General features: G+C 44.8%; 1 protein-coding gene and 1 long non-coding RNA gene across 6 annotated transcripts in view; one reads left to right on the top strand and one right to left on the bottom strand.

Annotated features, from left to right (window-relative positions):
* FSTL4 (follistatin like 4) overlaps nt 1–19,894 on the bottom strand; it is a 421,165-nt gene that overhangs the window by 16,926 nt on the left and 384,345 nt on the right. For all 5 annotated transcript variants that reach the window (XM_055233411.2, XM_063611586.1, XM_055233409.2 and 2 more), the window contains exons 9-13: nt 15,211–15,372; nt 14,703–14,837; nt 13,712–13,738; nt 10,232–10,350; nt 6,706–6,855 (exon numbers count right to left, since the gene is read on the bottom strand). In XM_055233411.2, the coding sequence (XP_055089386.1) occupies nt 6,706–6,855; nt 10,232–10,350; nt 13,712–13,738; nt 14,703–14,837; nt 15,211–15,372 (593 nt within the window). The remainder of the gene's footprint in view (nt 1–6,705; nt 6,856–10,231; nt 10,351–13,711; nt 13,739–14,702; nt 14,838–15,210; nt 15,373–19,894) is intronic.
* LOC134731696 (uncharacterized) lies at nt 28–14,147 on the top strand. The gene is made up of 2 exons (XR_010114168.1): nt 28–621; nt 13,604–14,147. It is a non-coding gene; the product is annotated as an uncharacterized lncRNA (long non-coding RNA).

The raw sequence follows: 19,894 nt of genomic DNA, 5'->3' as shown, positions 1-19,894 counted from the left end.
GGGCATCACTCCTGGGCGTAGGGGAAAGCCAGTCTAGAAGCCTTGCCAATGGTTCCATTTGGGAACCCAGGGCAGAAGCTTCCCCTCTGGCTTTTTTCTCAGAGGCATAATAATAATAATAATAATTATTATTATTATTTTTTGAGATGGAGTCTTGCTCTTGTTGCCCAGGCTGGAGTGCAATGATGCGATCTCGGCTCACTGCAACCTCCGCCTCCCAGGCTCAAGTGATCCTCCTGCCTCAGCCTCCCGAGTAGCTGGGATTACAGGCATACACCACCACACCCTGCTAATTTTGTATTTTTAGTAGAGACGGGATTTCTCCATGTTGGTCAGGCTGGTCTCAAACTCCCGACCTCAGATGATCCGCCCACCTCAGCCTCCCAAAGTGCTGAGTTTACAGGTGTGAGCCACTGCGCCCGGCCCAGAGGCATAAAATTAGTGGTCAATAATGTTCCTTATTTCCTGCATGTTTTACTTAAAGGGACCTAGACCAACATGGCAAAAGTCTGAACACAGAGGCTAAGTTTTTCACTCAGGAACCAGCTCCAGGTTTCCTTCATTCTGCCTGAAAGTCTTGGACCCTCAGCATCCTTCCCGACTACTGTGGCCTAGATTCTGGTGAGTTGGTCCTTCCTCCTAGGTCATCTGAGGTGGACTTTGAGATCATCCATTATCACCCCTCTCTATCTTTGTTCTACTCTGGGCAGTTTCTTTCTTGCACAGTCTTTGACTGGCGTCTCTGGGACTCAGACTATGGCATTAGCAGACGTGCTCTTTTTGAACTGCAGTACTGCTATCCCCTGATGATATAGCTTCTCCTATGGCCCTGTCAAATGAAAGCTGTTTTCTACTTCTTATAATATAGATTACAAGCTCAAAACCTCTGTTCTATAATGCTCATGCCACTAGACTATGGCCCCCTGCTCTTCTTCTTGTCACTGGTCAACATTCTAGTCCTCCCTTTGCTCACTGTCTTCCTCTCTACCACTCACTTGGTCACTAAGTTTGGTGCCTTCAATCCACATGGAAGAGTCATCCAAAGCCCTCCTTTCTTAGTTCCTTCTTGGTTTCAGTGATCTTTTCCTCCTCCCCACCTCAGCCACCATAACTTATACTTTGTTTTATTTCAACCCACCCCTATTCTTGTATTCTAGTCTCTCCGATGTGGGGGAGAAAAACTGCATCTGCCTCCATTGGTCAAAACTTTTCTAAAGAAGTAAGCATTTCTCCTTAACGCACTTTCACCAAGTTTCTGAATTAATGCAAAATTCAGAGATCATTTTGTAATCCTATTTGACATTTCAGTAAGATTCCACATAATTAAACCCTTACATACCTTTCCTTACCTCACGTGGCCTCCCACCTCCCTGGCTTCTCCTCTTCATTCTGACTTCATTTTTGACTGTCTTCTCTCTTTCACTGGAATGCCATGGCTTCTAATAACCCTCTATAGTCGAATGACTCTAGAATTCATTCATCTGTTGATGATCTCAATCTAACGTATAGAGAATTGAACTCTTGATTTTTCCCACCCTGCTGAAATATATCTCTTCTCCACTCATCACCATCTTTGAAGTCTCTCTTTACTCTCTTGCTTTAATTAAAAACTCTTGTCCCCTGAGCCTTAAGTAGAGGCTGTTTTTATTTTCTAGACTTTACATACCCCAAGTCCTTTGTAGCCTCCAGCTACCTGTATTTGTTCCTGCCAGCTTCTCTTCATTCACCAAAGGCTTTAGTAACTGACACTGTCTTCCTCTACCAAGAGCTTCCTAACCCATCAGTAATGATACCATCTTGACAACACATTCTCCTCCAGCCATCCTGTTAAACTTCCCTCAAGTTTGGACTTTAGCTATTCTCTCTCCTTTCTGCTTAACCTTCTCCCACTGGATTTCATACTCTTATTCTAAGATGGTATGGAGCAGGAGTCTGGAGAACTTAAGCCAAAAATCATTTAAATTCAGGACAGAATTTTTCACAGTCTCAATGTGCTGAGCAGCAAGTCTATGGCAGCCAAGAGATCTGATCCTGGTGAACAAGCCCTAGGATTAGGGGCAAATCAGAGGCAGGCTGAGCCCTACAGAAACTTCAATTCAGTCTCTACTCTCTTTGCCTAGCAGAGGAAAGTGTAATCTTCTATATAGAGTGTTTGCCATTAAAAGGTTTATTAGAAACAGAAGATAGGTTGATAGAACATATCCAAATTGAAGCAGAAAGAGACACGTGGGACACAATGGAAAGTCCTAACTTTTCTTTTAAACAGAGCTCCCAAAGAAGAGGTGAGAGAGAATGAGGCAGAAGAATATTTGAAAAAAATAATGGCTGACATTTTTTCAATCTTTTGAAAGATTATCAGTATACATATTCAAGAAATACACATATTCTTTGTAAATCCCAAATCATAATAAATACAAAGAATGCCATATGCACACACATGACAAACTGCTAAAGATCAGAGAGAAAAATCTGAAAAGTAGAGAAAAATGATACAGCACCTTCAAAATAGCAACAATAAGACTATCAACAAAAATAACTGAAGATAGTGAAATGATACCTTAAAATGCTGAAAGAAAAGAATTGCCAACATAGAATTCTATACTCAGTGAAGAATAGGAAGATTTTTTTTTTTTTTTTTTTTTGAGACGGAGTCTCCCAGGCTGGTGCAATCTTGGCTCACTGCAATCTCTGCCTCCCAGGTTCAAGTGATTCTCCTGCCTCAGCCTCCCAAGTAGCTGGGTTTATAGGCCTGCACCACCATGCCCAGCTAATTTTTGTATTTTTGGTAGAAACAGGGCTTCACCGTGTTGGTCAGACTGGTCTCAAACTCCTGACCTCAGGTGATCCACCTGCCCCGGCCTCCCAGAGTGCTGGGATTACAGGCGTGAATCACCGAGCCTGGCCTGAGTGAGAAATACAAAGTAAAGATATTTGAAAAGAAAAACTGTGAGAATCTGTTTCCAACCGATCTTCAAGCAAAGTTGGTGTTAGAACTATTCAGGAATTAATGGCAAATGTGTGGGTGAATATAAATTAATGTCCTGTGGGGTTAAATTACAAATACAGATAAAATTCATTACCACAACAATGCAAAAGTAAGGGGGAGGAGGGCTGAAGGAGTTGAAGTGTTTTATGGTTCTAGCATTATTGGGGATATTAAGTAACGATTTGTATGAGACTGTATTGATGCAATGATGCATGTTATAATCACTATGATGTTAACAACATAAAAGAGTACGTCATCAACAACAGAATAATCAAAATGTTCAGCAAATCCACAAGAAAGCAAAAAGGAGAAAAAAGCAACATAAACAGGTAGGTCAAATAACAAAAGTAACATAGTAGATAAAAATCAACTACATAATTAATTACATTAAACATAAATGGATCAAATACTCCAAGTAAAAGACTAAGATGATTAAATTAGATAAAAACCCAACTACACATGGCTTTATAAAAGAGGACCTTAAATATAATGACATAGACATGTTGAAAGTTAAAAGGAGGGAACAATTATACCATAAGAACACTAATTAAAATAAATCTGATTTAGCTATACTAGTGTTAGACAATAGATTTTCAGGCAAGCAGCATTACCAGAGATAAAGAGGGATATTTTGTAAGAAAAAAAGGAAAATGATATAACTTTAAAGCAAAAATGAGTAGAACTTTGAGAAATATAGTGGAAGATGTTAACACACCTCTCTGCAGCTGATGGACTAAGCAGACAAGAAAATCACCAAGGATAGATCTGAATAATACGATGAACCAAGTAGATAAAATTGACACATATATAGAATACCGTATCTAACATCAGAATGCACATTCTTTTAAAGTGCACATGGAACATTTAACAAAATTGGTCATAATCTCAGTCATAAAACAAGCTTCAATAAATCTCAAAAGATTGATATTATTCAGAGTATGTTTTCTGGCCAGGGGAATCAATAACAAAGAGACAGTTGGAACATGTCCCATTGTATTTGCCAAGAGAAACACGACCCTGGCTATTTCCAACTTTCTTCATATAACAAACCTTTACTGGGGAAACTGAGCATTGTTGAAGAGATCCAACTCTGGTCTCACTTTAAATTTATACCCACAATTCTTAAGCGGGCCCTCATTGTTGCCCAGCAGTCCTATCATATTTGCCTGGCCAGTTCAGTCTCATGTTCAACTTTTACCTCTCTCTTCAAACCTCCAGGCTTGACTGAGAAAAAACAACTCAAAAAGAAGTTCATCTAACTACCACCCACTGCATCACCTATTGTACTTGTGCCTGAATGTAAGATATTCCATTTCCTCCTGTTATAATGAAAGAATGTGATTTTATCTGGGGCTAGATCTCCACTTGTGTGCTTTGGACTTCATTGACTCCTGCCTAGAGTCAGTGCAGGATGAGGAGAGAAAGAGAAGAATTGTGGGAATAGTTATTCTCAGTAGCATATAGTGCTGTAATGTCACCTACTTTAAAAAAGTTATTTTGGCATTCTCTTCCAGGCATTGTCTCATTTCTTTATATTTACTCACCTTTACAGCAAAACCCTTCCATATGATTGCCTGTATTCACCATCTCCATTTCCTCACCTACGATTCTAACTTGAATCCACTCCAGCAGGCTTGCATTCCACCATTATCCTATCTGTTCCTGCCAAGGTGATCCACGACTCTATGGTACCAAATCCAATGGTCAGTCCTCAGTCTTCATAACATACACGTGCTCATCACAGCATAACTCTCCCTTGAAACACACTCTTCTTTTAGCTTCAAGAATATCTCTCTTTCTCCTAATTTTTTCCTATCTTTCAGGTTACTCCTCCTTGGTCTCCTTTATTGGTTTCTTCTCTCCTTACTGATCTTTAAATGTTGGAGTGCTACAGGCCTCCAGCCTTCACCTCTTCTCTGTCTATACCACCTCTTGGTGATTTCATCCAGTTTTCTGAACTAATACAGTTCATATGGTGACAATACGCAAATCGATATCTCTAGCTTGGGCCTCTCCTTTGACTCCAGACCTGTTTATCTAACTGCTTACTTGACCTCGCTACTTACACATCTAACAGTATTTTAAACTTAAATCACCCCCCAATCTGCTTCCTGCCTTGTCTGAAGTCTCTTCTATTGTAGTGCATTAGTTTCATATTGCTGCAGTAACCAATTACTAGAGATTTGATGGCTTAAAACAACACATTTATTCTCTTACAGTTCTGGAGACCAGAAAGCCAAAATCAATTGAAACCAGCACTCCTTCTAGAGGCTCTAGGGGAGAGTATGGTTCCATGCCTTTCTCCAGTCTCCAGAGCTGCATTTCTTGTATCCCTTGGCTTCTGGCCCCTTCATCCCATCTTCAAAGACAGCAATTCAGCATCTTGTTTCAGTTCTCACATTGCCTTTTTCATCTATGCAGTCAAATTTTTCTTTGCCTCTCTCTTATAAGGACATTTGTGATTGCATTTAGGGCCCATCCAGGTAATCCAGGATAATCTCATTTAAAAATCCTTAATTTAAACACATCTGCAAAGTCCCTTTTGCGATATAAGGCGACATCCACAGGTTCTGCAGATTAGGATGTGGACATCTTGGGGGCTATTATTTAGTCTACCACACATTGTAAATGGTATCACCCTTCTACAGTTGCTTAAGTTAAAAGACAAATCCTTTTTATCTCAAGCCTTATATTCAATCTGTCAGAAAGAATCTATCAGAAAGTCTTTCAGATATGTCAAGAAACTGATCATTTTTCACCACTCCCACTGCTGTTGTCATCTCTTGCCTGGATTACATCAGACCAGATCCCTGCTCTATCTATCTTCCTGTTCTTTTGAGAGAGTCTCGCTCTGTTGCCCAGGCTGGAGTGCAGGGGTGTGATCTTGGCTCACTGCAACCTCCACCTCCTGGGTTCAAGTGGTTCTCCTGCCAAGTGATTCTCCTGCCTCAGCCTCCCGAGTAGCTGGGATTACAGCCACCTGCCACCACGCCTGGCTAATTTTTTTTATTTTTATTTTTAGTAGAGACGGGGTTTCACCATGTTGGCCAGGCTGGTCTCAAACTCCTGACCTTAGGTGATCCGCCTACCTCAGCCTCCCAAAGTGCTCGGATTATAGGCATGAGCCACCACACCCGGCTCCTGTTTGTTAACACAACCACCAGGTTGATTCTTGAAAGATCTAAGTCAGATTGGATCAATCCCCTGATGAAAGTCCTTCTGTGACTTTCTCACTGAAATGTCCTCACCTTGGGCTTTGTTTTAGCTCCTGACTGGCCTCCGAGGCCCTGTGTGAGTGGGCCCTTGCTTGGCCAGACTTCATCCTCCCACTCTACCCCTCATCACTGTGCCTTCTCTCAGAGTCTTGGTCCTAACCTGGCATCTCATTCACCTTGAGGGAGAAGGCCAATTGAAAATAGGCTTCCAGTTCCTCTTTTGCTTGGAACCTGGTTTTTCACAGTCCTTATTACTTACAGTTCTCTAAAATTCTGATTTATGGTCTGTTCCCCAACTAGAATATGAGTTCTAGGGACATTGTTGCTCATTCATGGCTGTTTCCCTACATAGTAGACAATCAATGAATAATTACACATGAATCTTTTCTCCCTTCAGTCTGACCACCTGGCACAGGAGCTGGGGAGTATGCAGAAAGCAAAGAAGAACGTGGCAGGCTGTGCACAAGAATTTGAAGTTTTCCTCACTCCATTAAAGAGGTGTACCTGTAGGACTTTCTGGGCTTGGATGTCCACCACAAGGACTCTGCTCAGTGCTGGCTGGGCCACATAGATATACCGGTTCCGGACGTTGACTGCAGATACCCACTGGCAGGGCTGGGTTGCATTTTTTTCTCTTTGAGGACAGATTTCCTCCTGCAAAGGAGATAGGCTGTCATATATCTTCTTAATTGCCCTTTCCCTCCAATATCTCTAGGTACCCTCTCCTCTGACCCTCCTCTGTGCCTTTCTTCCTCTCTCTTAGAATCCTTTGGATCCATAGAACAGGGTACCCAAGCCCTCCAACATCACCGACTTCTCAATTAACATTCCTTTAACCTTTTGGGGCTAAAACTCCCTTTGCACCCACTCAGTTAGCAGCTTCCAGGTCCATGTTCTTCTATTCTGTACGCTACCTTCTTCCTCTCCTCATCCTCATTTTAAAAACTTCTGTTGATGGCCCAACTTCTGAAAGAGTTGCCTATACTCCTTCTCCACTTCCCACCTCTTGCATGCTCCTTAACACTCTAGAGGGCTGTAGTCCTCACAGCTGATGTTGTTCTCCCCAAGGTCAACACGGACTCCTCACTTACTACATTAAACCTGTGTTGACTCTTCCTCTGTTCCCTCCCCTCCATCCTACTTTAGTGGCTGATCCTCTGTTGCTGGACTCTGCTCAGTGTGCTGATCTCTATATGCCAGCGTGTCCAGGATTCACGCCTAAGTTTCTTTCTTCTCTAAAATCCACCCCCTTGTTAATCTCATTGAAACCTATGGCTTTAAATACAATCTATGTGCTCACAACTCCCAATTCATACCTTTAGCTCAGGCCTCTTCCCCCAAACTCCAGACTTGAATAACCAACTGCCTAGCTCCACTTGGTTGTTCAAAATCAACTCTTAGCTTTACGTCCTAATCCTACTCATTCTACTGAAAACCTGGCAATTCCACTGTTTTACTTCCGTAGGCCAAAACCTCACAATCTAGTGAAGTGAGGCCATCCTTGATGCCTCTAACCGCAGGCCCCATCCAATGTCTCACAAGTCATTTCAGATTTACCTTCACAATATATCCAGAAATAGGCTCTGACCATTTCTGCTCCATCACCCTGGCTCAAGCCACACTACCTGCCACTCAGGTGACTGCTATAGCATCCAGACATGCTCTTGGATTCCACCCTAGCCTCCCAACCTGTTCTTGACACAGCAGCCACAGGGATCATTGTAAAATTCAAGTCAGATCATGTGACTCCTCTTTCTCAATTTCCCCTCACTCCCAATAACATTCTTCCTTGCTCAGAATAAAATCCCAAGTCTTTCCTACAAGGCCCTCTACATTCAGTCTCCTGATTTTCTCTCTTACCCACCCCACTCCACGCCATGGGCGTGCTCAGCACTCCTCCATCATGCTGCTCTCCTGCACCAGGGCCTTTGCCTTGTCTGTTCCTTTTGCTTGGAATGTTCTTCCCCAGATATCTACAGGGTTTATTCTCTCATTTCCTTCAGGTCTCTGCTTAGTGTCACCCTATTGGGAAGTCTTCTCTGACCTCGTCTATCTCAGCTCTCCTTGTACCCTTACTCTCTTACCAGCTGCATTTTTCATTTACCACTTGACTTTCTGCATTCATTTGTCTACCTGGGCACAGCCTTTCCTCCTTTCACTAGATTGTAAGTTCCTTGAGGGCAGGTCTTTGGTTCACTGCTATATGATTAGCACCTAGTACAGTGCCTGGCACAGAGTCAGTGCTTAAAATGTATTTGTTGACAGAAAAATGAGTGAAAAAGGGGACCTTCTTTTCCCTTGTCTTACATGATATACAGTCTCATGGTTTTCCTTATGACTGTGGCCCAACTCTGTCTCAATCTTCTTTGTGGTTCCTTTTAGTCTGCCTGTCCCTGAACTGTTGGTGACCCCAGGGTTCTGTTCTAGCTGCCCATCTCAAATCACTTGCACACGCCCTTTTCTGTCCCATTTGGCCAACACTCACATGCTAATGGCACCCAGATCTGTCTTTATCTCAGAAACTTCTTCTCCAGCTCCTGCTTGGTTCTCTCATGTCACCCCCATTTCTCTCCTAGGTGACTACAATAGCTTTGAAACTAGTCTCTCCCCTTTTACTCTTGTTCTCATATTTAATCCTTATATAATCCCAATTTGCCTATGAGACAATTGCGGCTTAGAGAGGCTAGGTAACTTTTCTAAAGCTACTTAGTCTACAGAGGTGGGATTTGAACCCAAGTCTACCTGACTCTGAAGCCTATGCCTTTTTCTGTGACATCACGCTGCTTCCTTCTGGAAAAAGTAGACATCAAAGCCAGCAGAGAGGCCTGACGTGGGATGCACCAATCTCCTACTCACCAGCCCTTAAAGAAGAGGCTTGTCCCATTGTAACTCTCGCTGGGTGTTTGAGCATTTTCTAGATGCAAAAATCGTTCTTTGGGATCATTCCCCAGCTCACCACAGTCTTATATTGCCTGAAACACCTTCAGGACCTCTCTGTGTCTTGTGTCTAGCTTATCTAGGAAAACTGAATCCCAGTTAGGATTTGAGAGAGTCCCTCCAAGTTACAGGTTAGGTTACTACAAATATATGAGAAATTTGTGCCAATGTGATGGAGTGCAATTATTTAAACCTAATTGCTAGAACTCTTTCTAACTGGCTTCATAGCTGTTATTAATATATAGAAGGAACACTGATGGGAAATAACACTTCTAAAAAATAATTAACTCAAATCAAACAGCCTGGAAAACAGCTTTTCCCAAAGCCACAAATGTGAGAAATGGAACAGCCTGAGATATACCAATAGCTAGCACAGCAATGCTTTAGGAACTTGCCTGGGCCAAGCTCACTTCCTCCACGGGCTCCAAGCCCATAACTATTCACTGAGTGAATTGTGCACAGTTATTTCATTGTGTACAACTGAGGACATACTGTATCCCCAAGGGGAAGGCATATCGGGGATTGACATGACCCTTTGGGATTCAACACTACAGTCCTATCCTCAAGGAGCTCAGGGTATCCTGCAAGGCCAAGTGGGAAACAAGCCAGAGGAACAGAGGCCTGGTGTGGGGGCCACAGCCCTGGGGAAGGCCTCCTAAGGCTATCCTGGAAGGGCTTTCCTGGATCCGCTATCAGCAATCATCTCTCCTGCCTCTGCCCACTGAATGTTCCATCGTTATTTTCTACCTGGCCTTAGTTTCCTGAAGGCTACTGAGAAAACACCTGTTTGGCAGCTGTCTGTTCACATTGCTGTCTCCATCGTTTGACTGTGCATTTCTGGAGGCCAGGAATCCATTTGTACCGCCTGGGCCTCACCTGAGGCTCAATGCAGAGAAGTGGCTTCTAGATGAAGGAATGAGAGTTTAAAATTCTCGGCCTCATCTATTCATCTCTTAGCCTGGGAAAAAATTTGGAACCACACCACATGTAGCAAATGGAATTTTAGAAATCAAATGGCATGCCTGGTTAAAGATGGACTTTTAGGATTTTGCCTGTGTATGATGTAGAAGCTGCCCCAGGCACAGATACTTACATAGCTCATGAAAATCTTTTCCGTGGGTTTGAGGTGCCTCTGGATCTCACAGTCCACAGGATGGATGACGATGATGCCGTCGTCAGCGAAGACATAGAACATGTTTCCCACGCTGAGGCCTGGGAGGAGCAAATGGAATGGGCATGCCCTCCAAGCAGTCGGCCCCCGGGCAGGGTCACACGCAGCATGGAACACACAAGAAACCGGCCACGTGGATGCATCTGGTGCAGGCACGAGATGCAATTCCTGGTCAGGGTGGGGTAGAATGAGCAGCCAGCTCGTAGCTGGATGGGGGCAGAGAGGGCCCCAAGGACTATGAATCAGTAAAGCATGTCACAGGCTACGTACAGCTGCCCTAAGTCAACTAGGGTTGGCCACAGGTTTTCAGATAAAAGCCTTGGCTTTGATGTACATTTGACCTTTCCTGTTCTAAAAGGGAAAGCCTCCCTTGATTGTTTAGTATATACTAGTCACATCAGGATGGATCAGTGGATGCCAAAGCAGCAAAGGATTTCATTTGCTTTTTTCAACCCATGTATGTACAGTGTCACTTCCTGGAATGTGGAGTCCTAAGAATGCTGCCCATTGCCCAAACTTCGTCCTGGCTGTGCTGGCCAACCCCTCTTTCCAGACAGCTTGCTGTCACTTCTGTTCCCCACTGCACCCCCCCCCCCACCTCCCCACACCGTTTCTCTGTGGCAACCTGTGCCAGGCAGCAGAGCCTACACTCCAGTCATGCCCCTCTGCCTGCTCCGACCCTGGCCCAGGGCTGTAGCTGTCTGGGGAGAAGGTCTAAGCAAACCAGCTGAGAAGGGGCCTTGGGGACCAGCTAGCTCAGCCTCCTTATTTTAAAGATAAACTGAGGTCCAAGGAGGGAAAGGGGCTTGCTGAGGCCACCCGTCTCTGTGCCAGAGCTGGGGCTAGACCCTGGGCCCTGCCTTCCTGCCTCTGTCCCTCGTTCTGTCTCTATAAAGGGGGAACAAGGTACAAAGAGATGTAAGCTCTAGAGCGCTCCTTCCCTCTGTCCTTCTCCCTGTCTTTCTGTCTCCTCCCGACTCTGTCTCCTTATTTCTCTCTCCCCTTTTCCCTTCCTTTCTTCATTTCTTTTAAATCTAAAACATTAAGATCTTTGTAAATTCTAGGTTAAATATGTAGAAAATCTCTTTTCTAGTTTTTTTTTTTGTTGTTTGTTTTTTTTTTTGTTTTTTTTTAGCATGCTGAGAAAACTGGTATGCTGGTTTAATGGACTATCTGGGCAACTTTTTAGTGAGTTAGAAAACAACAAAACAGGAATCACTGTTTTACTTTTTTCCAACAACTCTGCATGCAGTTTTCTGGGCCTTGGGTCCTTGGCACCCAGAGGCACTAATGTGAGTGGTCCTTGCTGTTGAACAAGGGGCTGACTCTATGATAAACCTCAGCCGCCTCCAGCGTCTGTGCTGAGACAGGCTCTGGGCAGGAGGGCTCCTGCCACCAGGAACAGCTGGAACCCAGCCTCTCAGAAGCTGCGAACACCAGGGAGTATCCAGCATAGCTCTCCATAAGCAATCCCTGGGGAATCAGGGGTGCTGCGCAGCCTGTTTCTCGAAAGCCAGATGAAGCTCACCTCCTGCCAAGAGTCAGTCTTAGCTCCACAGCATGTCAGTGTTTGGAGCCAGCACTCCAGCACACACCTGCCCTGACCCCATCTATCTCACCCACAGCAGGAACTTCTCTTCTGTACTCTGTCACCTGGCAAACTGCTTCCATGCAAACCTAGGGGCCAGAGTGGGCCAAAGTCCCCACTAAGCCACAAACTCCAGGAACAGCCTCCCAAGGCTGCTTAGAAAATCGGTAGTTGGAAGAACCAACATAAGATTGAAAGCATAATAGAGCCCACATGGGGTTTGTGGCTATAGCTACATTCTGGGCTGAGTGCAGTGCCTTGGCCTTGCTCACAGTCGGCCCTGGAATATGAGGCTCAACAGTCATTCAACAAGTAATTGACCTCACGGGATACCCAGCCTCCCGATCCAGCTCCCTGGAAGCTGCCTGAGTGTAGCTTCTGCTAAGAGGGCCCGAAGGAGCTGTTTTTGCTTTTGTCTGTTCTCATTTCTCCTGTTGAGACTTGAGTGTCCCCTGAGGCCTGCTGGCCTCTTCACTTTGGCTCCCTATCCCTATCTCCAGACCTCGAGTTTCAGGAATGAAGGGTACAGACATCTAGCTACCCAGGCAGGATGGAATTTGTTCACTGCTCAATTGTTCAATATACCTGCCAACACTATGCCCCAAGGCAGTTGTGGGTCTTTAGCGGGCACTTGGGTCTTTATAGCTGATTTCACATCCCATAGGGCCTCTTGCATTCTTGGCAGGTCTCTACTTCTGAAACTTGAGACCCTTTGTAGTAGCCTCCCCTAAGGAAAACACCACCTCTTAAACACTTGAGTCACTGTGCATCTCAGCCTAGGTGCTGCTAGTTCAGCAGCTGTGAGAGCCTAACGGGCCGCCGTAATCAGCGACTGTTGCTACTGACAGCAGTTCCTCATTTTCTGGGCTCTGCCTTTGTTTTGTTCCCAGACTTATCATGTCAGCTTTAGTGCCTGACTGTCATGAAATTGTTCTGAGTATGTGTCTGCATGCATATGCCAGACTGCAGGTAACACCGTGTGAAGTTCTTGAGGAAAAAATGAGATGGGAAATGTCTTGGTTTTCAAACAGGGAGATTTTGTGCTTAACCCATCAATCACATGGTACCTCCTGCTGCTGCCCACTGAGCTGGAGAATGAGTTGCCACAAGGGGATTTGGACTCAGATCTGGTTGTGGGGACACAGTGGGGACTGGGACCCGGGCATGCACCTACACCCCACACAGTGACTCAGGCTCTGCCACCAGCTCCCACACATGCCCACTCTATTTTCAGCCATATGAAATTGTCAATATTAGACCACTTTGATACATAAAAATGGCAACTTCATGTGGCTCAACTTACTAAAGATTTGCTTGATAAATATGTTTCTGAACATCTATACATTTAAAAATATACATTGGCAGAAATCATGGCAGCTTTTTTCCTCAGCATTTCCTCAATCAAAGCATATTTAAGGTACAGTGACTATCTAGTAGAGATCTACAACTTTTTTTGTCTTTTTAAAACCACACAAGATAAGCAAAGCACTAAACCCAACACCAGTCAGCTACTGGAAAAAAGTTTAAGGCCCAGATCTGACCAGGAACCCCTACCAACTGTTCTGCTTCAGCAGAGGTTACAAGCCACTTTTAATGAAAGCTTTGCATTTAAAAACTTCTCATTAAAGACATGAGTATATTTTAAATTTGACTCAATGCATATGCCACTTGAATTTGACATTGACTTCCTGCTCCCATACTTGTAGGGCTGCTTTGTGTGTGGGAAAGCTGATGGCAGATCACGGAAAGATGGCCCATCATAGAACCACACACACATGATCACAGGCATGACGCAAAACAATGAAGCTTGGTACCTTCCTCTCGCCACAGGATGTTTGCAACTGCAGCAGCAGAGAATGAGGAAAGCAGGAATGTGATGGAGGGAAGGAAAAAGAAGAAAGCAGTGTTAAACCTTCACTGTAGTGATTCCATTTATGAAGATCCTGGTACCTAGTCCATTGACTTACAGAATCTATACCACTCATTGCCCTAGGAACAGTATCTTGGGGGAAGCTCTGGACATGAACAAATGCTTTCAGGTCTCCAGACCCTTTTGATTCCTAAGTGAATCTTTGAAATCATGCCCTAGGACCACAGAAGATAATGGAATTTCTCACATTTTATGGATGATCAAGAGTAAGCAACATCTCTCCCAGATTTCCTGGACTACCAGCAGGAGAAGTGACTTTCAACCAGGATTCTCCTAAGATGACCATGTGAAATACTTCTGATTATCTACTTTGATGAAAATGGCTTAGCCTGGAGTCTTTGACCATGATTAACACCCATGTCTATGAAATCACACCTGCAGGCCTACCTGGGGAGCAGTGGTTATGAGGACAGCACTCTTAGCACACCGATAGGCCGGACCCCTAGCGTAAAGGCTACCACACTCCCAATGGTGTGCATGTGTGCACAGGTCAGGTTCTGGGCCACTGTGGGACATCAGTACCTGGTGGGTGGATAGTATGACAGATTTTGTGGATGAAGGGCAGAGGTTCGGGGCATACAGCAAGTAAAAAGCAGAGCTGGGACTTGACTATTTGGGTTTCCTTGTGTTCCTGGGCTCTGTCTGCTGTCCAGGGAATCTCCCTGTCTGTTTCCAGAGTTGTCTAGGTTGCCAGGGAAGGCCTGCTCACCTCTGGGTGCCCTCCGATTCCAGCTTTATGCAAAGAGGGATATGAGGCTTACCCGTCTTCACGGGCTCATGGTTGGCGGCTGTGGCCCTGGTCAATTGGTGCCCTCCCTTGCCACCCAACACCCCCCAGCCAGCTCAGTGAGAAGCATAAACGCATGTCGACTTACGGGTCTTTCTAGCTGAGTCTTCAATGAAGAGCGAGGAGATATCTTCATCCACACCCACTTCATTTTTGGCAATGCAGGTGTATGCCCCTGTGTCTTCATACCGAACACTGCTGATGTGGAGTTCGCTCCCATTGGCTGCAGACAGGATAGTGCTCAGGGTGGACTGCTCAGCTGGAGACCCCCTCACTTTCCTTTATAGGGCCATTGAGAGCGTTAGGGCTGCCCAGCCCCTGGGCAGCCAGCAGCCCTGATCATACGCCCAGGAAGGGCTGGCACATCTGAAATGCACTGAGGGTGAGCTGGACCTGAGTGACAGCTTCTCATCATTGCTCTCAGAAAACCCCAAAAGACCTGTGTGAGCCCAGATAACAGGGAAATTTGGGAGCCATCTGTTCACTCCTAACCTGTCTGACTTATAAACAAATTATACGTCTCATTTCCGTTCCTGGAGTCTCAGCTTGATTTGAATGGGAATATCACATAGACGTCTACCAAGGGCAGTTCTTACCTAAAAGGGAGAGCTGTTTGGACATCTGAGTTGAGACATCCATGCCGTTTTTCAGCCAAGTGATTCTGGGCATGGGAATGCCCTCAGCATGGCATCTCAGGCTGGCCGCCACTCCGGGCTCCTGTGCCTGGCTCTCTGGATACACACGGATGACTGGCGGCACTGTGGGTGAGAGTCAGTGCTGGTGAGAAAGAGACGGCCCTGATCTGGACTTGGGCCCGTGGCCCAACCTGAGACCCTGCTCCAGAGGGGGTGAACCCAAGAAGTGACTGGAGTTCTGTGTTTAACCAGATTACAATAATCCTGTCCAGCAGCTCAAGCTCTAAAAGAAAGGGCTGTAAAATGGATTGCAGATAATAAACATGTCAGACTTTGTACCCTGTGACTCATGGCTTTCATCATTATTCTAAATACGATCAGAAGGCAATCCAAATATTTAATGCTGTTCAGCTGCTACATGTAAAGAGCAGCAGCCACTGAAATTTATTTCTGAATAAAGTTTAGATATATTCCCTTTCTGTTATCAGAAAGCCATTGGATAGGGGTTAATTTCTTGCAGGAAATGTATCACAAAGCACTTATGGCACTGACTGGCAAGGCCTCTGTTCTGGGGAAGTCCATTCATTTTCCAGCGGGCAATTCTCATTTCTCCACTTCTGAACTCCTGGAACATGGGTGAAAGGCCAGGTGTGCCCTCCTCAGCTTGGAGTGACTCAGCCATGGGTCCTGGCAGTAAAGTTCAGGGTTGGGGGTGTGGCCCTGCCCACTCACCAGACGAGCATGGGTGGGCAAGACTCCAGCACCCTCCACAGAGCTCTGGTCCTTCCTACCCAGCCTGGCTATGGGGAGGGGCCTGGAAGAAGCAATGAGGGTCTGGAGGACCCTCCCTCCTACCCCTAGCCCTGGGTCCAGGAAATAAGTATCATTTTTAGTGGAATTGAGGGTTCTTCCTTATCTATTACTTCACACACTTTCAAAAAAGATTTGTGAGATGTAAACATACCTGCATATTAAACTAAATAAACATACGGCCCCTGGAGATGGGGGAGATGGATTCTTCGTGAAGTGGACAACTACATTTTCCTAGAGTTATCTGGAAGTCCCTGTTGTTCAGTAAAAGAAAGCATCCCAGTACTTTAGAATAGAGAAGATTTTTCTTGGGACCAGAGCATAGAACAAATTGGTACTTATGTATAAAACCCAATGGTGTAGATCCTGGGACCTGAGTCGGGTAGAATTTTTGTGATGCATGTGGGGTGGGCAGAGGATAAAAGAAAAACTCCACTGCCTCCCTGTGAGAAATGAACTCTGTAGCTCCTGTCACAACTCCTCAGGGGCTGCTCATAATTCCATCAACTCAGTCTGAATTTCAAGTCTTTTCTTGATCTGTGGGACACAGTTGGAGGGAGAGGTGAAAGCTAAATGGACAACCGCCAAGGGAGACAATCCCATCCTCCAATGGCCCAGAGCTGTTTCAATAACATGAGCTCAGAGCACCCAATGCCAAACCACACAGAGACCCAAAACAATAAAGTCAGAGTCCTCGCCTCAGTTTTTCTTTGTTTGAAGGCCTGGGGGAGAATGCCAGGGAGTGGCAGAAAAGCCTGTCACAAGTCAGCCCACTAGGGGTGGAGGAGGTCCATGGAGCTCCAGCGGAGGCACGTCTGGAAGACTGCTTCCAACATAAATGTGTAGCTCTCTTCTCTGATCCCTGTTTGATCCAAAGAGGAAAGAAAGAAACTTCCCTGCTTGATTCAAAAAGGAAAGAAAGAAACTTCCCTACACCTTGCCTTGGGTAGAGGGAGGAGTGGGGTTCCCTTTGAACAGATAGAATTTTGGTCGGAATTCAGGAACACAGCGATAGAACCAGGAGTACTGGACTGGGGGGTGGTTGGAGAAGGTGGTAGCATAGAGCCACCAGAGTTCTAGAATAGGAATGGCCAGGACCTGGGGTTAATAGGCTTGGGTTCTTACTAGATCACTGTCTATTTCTACAAGCCTGCCTGGCAACCACAGAGTAAACTTAAAGAAGAAGAATCAATGGAGACAGAAGCAAAAATGAATGAATCAACCAGAAAGCTGAAGAACAGAACTGGTAAAGAAATCTAAGAGCTGTCTGTAAAATCCAACAAAACAGCCAAATTCCTGGGATGTTTGATCAATAAAAAAATAGAAAAAGAACATAGAGGGGATTAAAAAATATGAGAATGCTATATTCAATTATTGGTAATAAATGTGAAAGTCTCAGTAAAATGGATCATTTAAAAGGAAACTTTAGGCCAGGTGCGGTGGCTCATGCTTATTATCTCAGCACTTTGGGAGGCCGAGATGGGCAGATCCCTTGAGCCCACATGTTCGAGACCAGCCTGGGCAACATGACAAAACCCCTCCTCTATCAAACATACAAACATTATCCAGGTGTGGTGGCACACACCTCTGGTCCCAGCTACTCAGTAGGCTGAGGTGGGAGGATCCCTTGAGCCCGGGAGGTCGAGGCTGTAGTGAGCCATGATCGTGCCACTGCACTCCAGCCTGGGTGACAGAACAAGAACCTCTCTCCAATAATAATAATAAAAATAAAAAAAGGAAACGGAAGTATCAGCATTGAGTTAAGGAGAGAATATTTAAAACAACTGTAAAGTACTACTAACTCAAAAGGCACTCTGACAAGTTTTTTTCAGATAATTCCATCATTCATTTAAGGAATGAATAATTCCTAGAGCATAGAACAGGGAAGATGTTCCAAATTACATCATGAAGGTAGCATAACCTGGACACCAAAACCTGGCAGAGAATGCAAAAAAGACTACAGACTGATCTCACTTAGGACGAGATACACCAAAATTCTAAGTAAAATGTGGACAAGTCAAAACTAGCATGGTATTAAAAGAACATACTGTGGGCAAGGGTAATATGTTTCAATGGCTAACTATTAGGCAATCTACCATTAATCATTCCGAAGTCAAAGAGAAAAACCATTTGATTCTCTTGCTAGACACTAGAAGGGCCTTTGAAAAAAGTTCAAAATCAATTTCTTGGGGAAAAACCCTCAATAAAATAGGAACAGAATGATATTTTCTTCGTGCAATGAAGAATATCTCTATAAAAAGAAGAAACGACACCATTCTTTTTCAAATGGTGAAACATTAATTTGGGAAAAAAGAAAAAGGACAAAGGAAGGGAAGCAATACCAGACTCCCAATGTCATGCTGGATGTTGTCAATGGAAGGCAAGAAATGAGAGGCACAAATAGTACAAAGATGGAGAAAAATGATATGTGGTTATATCCAGGTAATGCACCAATAAAGTTATAAGGATTAATTGGTACGTAAAGGGGCCAGTACCAAAACATACAAAATTAACAGCTTGCTTATACACACCAGCAATGGCCAGACAGAAAATATAATGGAACTTAATGAAGAAAACAATAAAACCTCACTGACGACATTAAAAAAGGCTTGGATAATTGGAGGGAGATGCTCTTGGGTAGAAAGACTTAATATCGTTAGGACACAAATTCAAAATTAAGCCATATGTTTAATCTAACTCCAATTAAAAAATCAGTTGGTAGGTGCCAGGCGCCGTGGCTCATGTCTATAATCCCAGCACTTTGGGAGGCTGAGGTGGGCGGATCGCTTGAGTCCAGGAGTTTGAGACCAGCCTGGGCAACATGGTGAAACCCTGATTCTACCAAAAATACAAAAAATTAGCCAGATATGGTGGCATGCACCTGTAATCCCAGCTACTTGGGAGGCTGAGATGGGAGGATTGCTTGTGCCTGGGAAGTTGAGTCTGCAGTGAGCCTAGATCATGCTATTGCACTCCAACCTGGGCAACTGAGGGAGACCCTGTCTTAAAAAAAAAAAAAAAATCAATTGGTAGGGGCTTGACAAAACAGTTCTGAATTTAGAAGAAAAAATATGCAAGAACAGCTGAGGAAATGTTGAAAAAAAGGGAGTGATTGTCATTTTGCTATACCAGATATTACAAAGTTTGACAATACCAAATACTGCAAAGTGGGGTGGAGGGAGAGAGGATTGAGGAAAAGCTGAGGGCGTTCTGAGTGTGGCACCACCTTAATGATCTCGATGCATTTTACAAAGCTGTCAATTCAATACTGTGCAGGCAGTTTACTAAATGCCAACCAAGTGTTAGGCATGTCACACACAGCAGTGGGTGAGATAGCCTCAGGCCCTACCCTCATGGAGCTTTCTGTCTGGGGGAAGTGATTCAAGAATTAACCATGAGTGAGATAATCACTTCCAGAGGGAGCTTTGGGAGCACGGGGACAGTGGCCCCAGAAAATTGTCAGAATAGGGAGCAGGCTCCACCCTCTCACTTCACCCAGGAAGTGCTTCCTGATATCTATGGTGCCTGTCCTTTTACTGGCGGTGGGCGTGTCCAGTGAACTGGCAACTCAAGGACTGAGCTTGCCTCTGTATGGTGGGTGGTACACTGGCCCCTCAGTGAGGTGGCCAGCACCAGGGCTGGACACTGGCCTGTGCCTCAGCCCTGGCCTCTGATAGGAATCTTGCAGACCCACATGAATCGCATAGGGACAGGTGGGGGGAGCCTGGTAAAGCAGGATGCTGGGCTCACCCCCAGCATCTGATTCCTAAGATCTGAGATGGGGCTGGAGGATATGCATTTACCTAACAGGTTCCAAGGGAGACCCTGAGTCAGT

The sequence above is a fragment of the Symphalangus syndactylus genome, chromosome 11 (assembly GCF_028878055.3).
Source record: "Symphalangus syndactylus isolate Jambi chromosome 11, NHGRI_mSymSyn1-v2.1_pri, whole genome shotgun sequence".
Lineage (NCBI taxonomy): Eukaryota > Metazoa > Chordata > Mammalia > Primates > Hylobatidae > Symphalangus > Symphalangus syndactylus.
Note: the sequence above shows the minus strand (reverse complement) of the source record. Positions and strands in the feature narration are given on the sequence as shown.